At 48.3% G+C, this 3,779-nt stretch overlaps 2 protein-coding genes across 2 annotated transcripts; both read right to left on the bottom strand.

Annotated features, from left to right (window-relative positions):
- Nucleotides 1-16: 16 nt before the first annotated feature.
- LOC105458144 lies at nt 17-1,555 on the bottom strand (the record flags this gene model as incomplete). Its single annotated transcript, XM_011703226.1, has 2 exons — nt 610-1,555; nt 17-566 (listed from the first exon to the last, which is right to left on the bottom strand). Coding segments are annotated over exons 1-2 (1,496 nt in total), but the record flags the coding sequence as incomplete, so codon positions are not given.
- A 189-nt stretch (nt 1,556-1,744) lies between these two features.
- Nucleotides 1,745-3,406, bottom strand: LOC105458145. The gene has a single exon (XM_011703227.1). It carries the CDS (start codon nt 3,404-3,406, stop codon nt 1,745-1,747), a length of 1,662 nt encoding a protein of 553 aa, XP_011701529.1.
- Between the last annotated feature and the right edge of the window lie 373 nt (nt 3,407-3,779).

Here is a 3,779-nt window from a genome sequence, read left to right on the forward strand (position 1 = left end):
GACTTGCGAATCGCACCAAGCCTTAATCGTGACTTTTGATAAATGAAGTCCCTGCTTTATCGCTAGAAGGAGCTTGGTTAGTAGAAGAGCTCCACAAAGTTCTAATCGTGGAATCGTAACGGGCTTTATCGGCGCGACTTTACTTTTGGCCATTAAAAGCCGTAGACCATTGGAACTGGACGGATCGCCGATTCCTATGTAAACGGCGGCTGCATATGCGCTCTGGGATGCATCGCAAAATCCTACAAGATGGACGCCTTCTTTAAGACCTGGAGAGCCCAGCCAACGAGGGATATGGAGGGTGTCAAGCTGGCCCATAGACTCCCGCAAACTCAGCCAAGTATTTGCATGTTGTTCGGATACGGGTTCATCCCAATCTAATCCCGCAACCCAGAGTTGCTGCAGGAGGATCTTGGCCTTTATTACCACTGGAGAAAACCAGCCTAAGGGATCGAAGATTCGGGCCACTTCAGATAAAATGCTGCGTTTTGTCCAAGTGGGTGTCAAGGAAGGAGGTTCGAATGCTCGGAGTGTGAGCGTATCGGTTTGAGTGTGCCAACGAATACCTAAAGCGTTTAGTATATTCGGCGGGCTGGAATAGACGAGTACCTGTTTCGGAGATTGGACACAATTCCGGGTGATTAGCCGACCACCGACTCAGGGGGAAACGTCCGGATTGAAGAATTGCAGTGACTTGGCTCTGCAACTCTAACGCTTCAGACAGCGAGGAAGCTCCTACCAACAGATCATCTACATACGAAAAATGCCGCAGCGCATTAGCCCCCAATGGAAAGTTAGTCTCCTCGTCCTCCGCGAGCTTGAGGAGTGTTCTTATGGCGAGGTATGGAGCTGATGTAGTACCGTACGTGACGGTGTTTAATTCTAAGTCCTCTACTGCTAACGAGGGCGAGGAACGCCATAGGACACGCTGCCAGCAGCGATCATCTGGGTGAATAGAGATTTGCCTGAACATCTTGACGATATCGGCGCAGAACGCGAACTCAAAGAGCCGCCATCGTGAAAGCACCATGCCTAAATCTGATTGAAGTTTAGGGCCTACATGTAAACAGTCGTTCAGTGAAAGGCCACTTGAGGTCCGAGATGACGCATTAAAAACTACTCTGAGCTTACCATTTGCGTCATGGGTCTTGAAGACGCCATGATGTGGTAGATAGTAAGCTGGGGGGGAGGAATTACTTGGACTGAGATGACCTAATTGTGCGTATTCTTCTAGAAATTCAAGATACTTGGTTCGTAAGTTATCATCTCTGGATAATCTTCTCTCAGTGGAGATCAACATAGAGAGAGCTAGCGACCGAGAGTCGCCGAGAGAGGTTGGATCCGACTTGAACGGAAGTCGTACTTCGTATCTGCCGTCAGCCTGGCGGCGAACGTTATCGACGAAATGATTTTCGCACTCTTGTTCGCTCGTTGAGAGGGGAGAGATTGACGGGACTTCTTCAAGCGTCCAGAAGTTTCGTAGGACTGTTCCTAGATCGGATGAGACCTGACAGTGGGAGGAGGACAGGCTTGGAGGCAGTGAAGGTGCTCCCATGATGACCCATCCAAAGACAGAAAGCCAAGCCACCGGACTTGGCAGGGGGCCAGTCTTCTTGTCATTGAGAAACAGATGCCCACAGAATCCGCATCCTATGATAAGGTCAACCGAACCAGGACTGGCGAAGTCTGGGTCCGCTAATTGGAGACCTCGTAAATGTGGCCAATCCTGAAGCGCGATGGGCAACTACCTTGCAGGTAGTTTTGTGGGTAAACTTGGTAGGACCAAAGCTTCAATTGGAAGCTTGAACTGATTGTCGGACGGGGAACCGAGGTAAGCACTGACCGAGGCGCGGGCCGTAACCGGGCCCTTGGCCTCAATTCCCGAAATCTCCACTCGAACCGGTTTCTTAGGAAGCCGCAAAGTTTGCGCCACCCATTCGGAGACAAGGGACGAATCGGAACCTGTGTCCAGAAGTGCTCGGATTCTAAGTGTTTTGCCACTGGGCCCTGTTAGAAGGACGCGCGCCGTAGATACGATTCCGACGCCAGGAGCGCGAGCAGTCAAGGCAGTTGAACTGGAGGCAGGGCTTGCGTTCGACACCGAGATATTGTCGACTGAAGTAGTTGACCCTGACCCCGAACCTGAAGTCTGACTTGAAGCTAGCACTGGTACTGTGAAAGAATCGTGCAAGGTAGTGTGGTGCCTTTGGCCGCATGCAAAGCAAGAATGTTTAGACGCGCATTTGTTGACAAGATGATATGGGTTTAAGCAATTTATGCATGCTCGAAGTTGCGTTATCTTTTCCCTTTTAGCAGCCGGCGTTAGCTTTCTGAACTCGGTGCAATTAATTAAGGAATGACTTTCGGAACACACAATGCACTTGATGGGTGGTTTACTTTTACCGTTTGTTGTTGAATTAAAGCTCCTGGCTTTGCTTGGAGCTGCTTTACTAAATTTCGTAGGTTTTGAAGTGTTCTCCTGCTTTGCACTGCTCGCACTGCCTTGATTTAGAGTTCGAAGGGCTTGGATGCGATTCTCTAAATAATTACATAATTTCTCAAATTTCGGTACGGATTTGCCATCTCCAAGAGATGTCTCCCAGTCAATCCTTGTTTTAGAGTCTAGCTTGTTAGTCAGCGCGAATAGAAAAATTTCATCCCATTGAGCAATCGGTTTTTGTAGAGAGGACAAAGCACGTACGATCGTATTGACACGGTCCAATACACGACGAAGCTCCGAAGCACTGCTTTTCTCAGCGGTGTGAAAATTGAAGAGGTCCGCAAGGTAGCGATGTGATAAAACGCGTTCGTTACCATAACGATTGCAAAGTGCATTCCATGCGCTTTTAAAACCATCATCGGTTAATGGAGTATTAACGATAACTTCCGCGGCCTCTCCTTTCAAGCTACGTTTAAGGTAAAGTAACTTTTGGACATCGGAAAGAGTTGGAACATTTCCTACCATTGAGGCGAATAGATCACGGAAACCTTTCCACTCAAGAAAGTCACCAGAAAATTCAGGGGGATCGATTTTTGGCAACTGAAGCTGGCGCACCAGCGAGGTAGTTGTAGGAGAAGGATTGTCCTTGACTTTCTCGGGCTCCGAGGCGGCGTTTAATTTCTCCAAAACCGTGGTAACGGCTCCCAGAGCATCATAATACGCCTCCTCCGTTTGAGTGAAATAGTCTGATTTCGCGTATTCAGTATCCTTGAAACCGGAGGAATCTAGCATTTTATAATGAGTTGCTGAAAAGACTTGCCAACGCTCGTTTAACGTTTCCATATACTTAGTTACCGATATTATATTAATTCGATCCTTCGGCGCTTTTTGTAAATTAATTATAGTCTTCGCAATCCGTGATCCGAGATCGGCTTGCTTGTCTGTTAACGTCGTTAGAGTTGCCATCTTACGGCAACGGTAGTTTTAATATCACGCGAACGGGAACCTTGAAAAGCTACAATATTCGCGAGTAATCAATGCGCTTAGTGTGACACCGCTTACTCGATTGAATTTGTCACCGCTTAACTTAAGGCTATGTCCTGGTTAGGATCGCAAGCGAACACACGTGTGTTTTAGTACGGATGGTAATGATTAAGCAAGAACGACCTTGGTATGCGCGCGAGGATATAGACGCTGCTGGCACGCGGTAAGCGCGTGCTCTGACCGACTCCGCACGTGGCGCGCGTGCGTGCTCCGAGCTGTTTTTTCCGGCTCGCGAGACGGAGCTGGTATGGATGAGGGGTAGTAACGCGTAAATTTATAGAACTTAAGATTAGTA

The sequence above is a fragment of the Wasmannia auropunctata genome, unplaced genomic scaffold, assembly GCF_000956235.1.
Source record: "Wasmannia auropunctata unplaced genomic scaffold, wasmannia.A_1.0 LD334637.1, whole genome shotgun sequence".
Taxonomy (NCBI): Eukaryota; Metazoa; Arthropoda; class Insecta; order Hymenoptera; family Formicidae; genus Wasmannia; species Wasmannia auropunctata.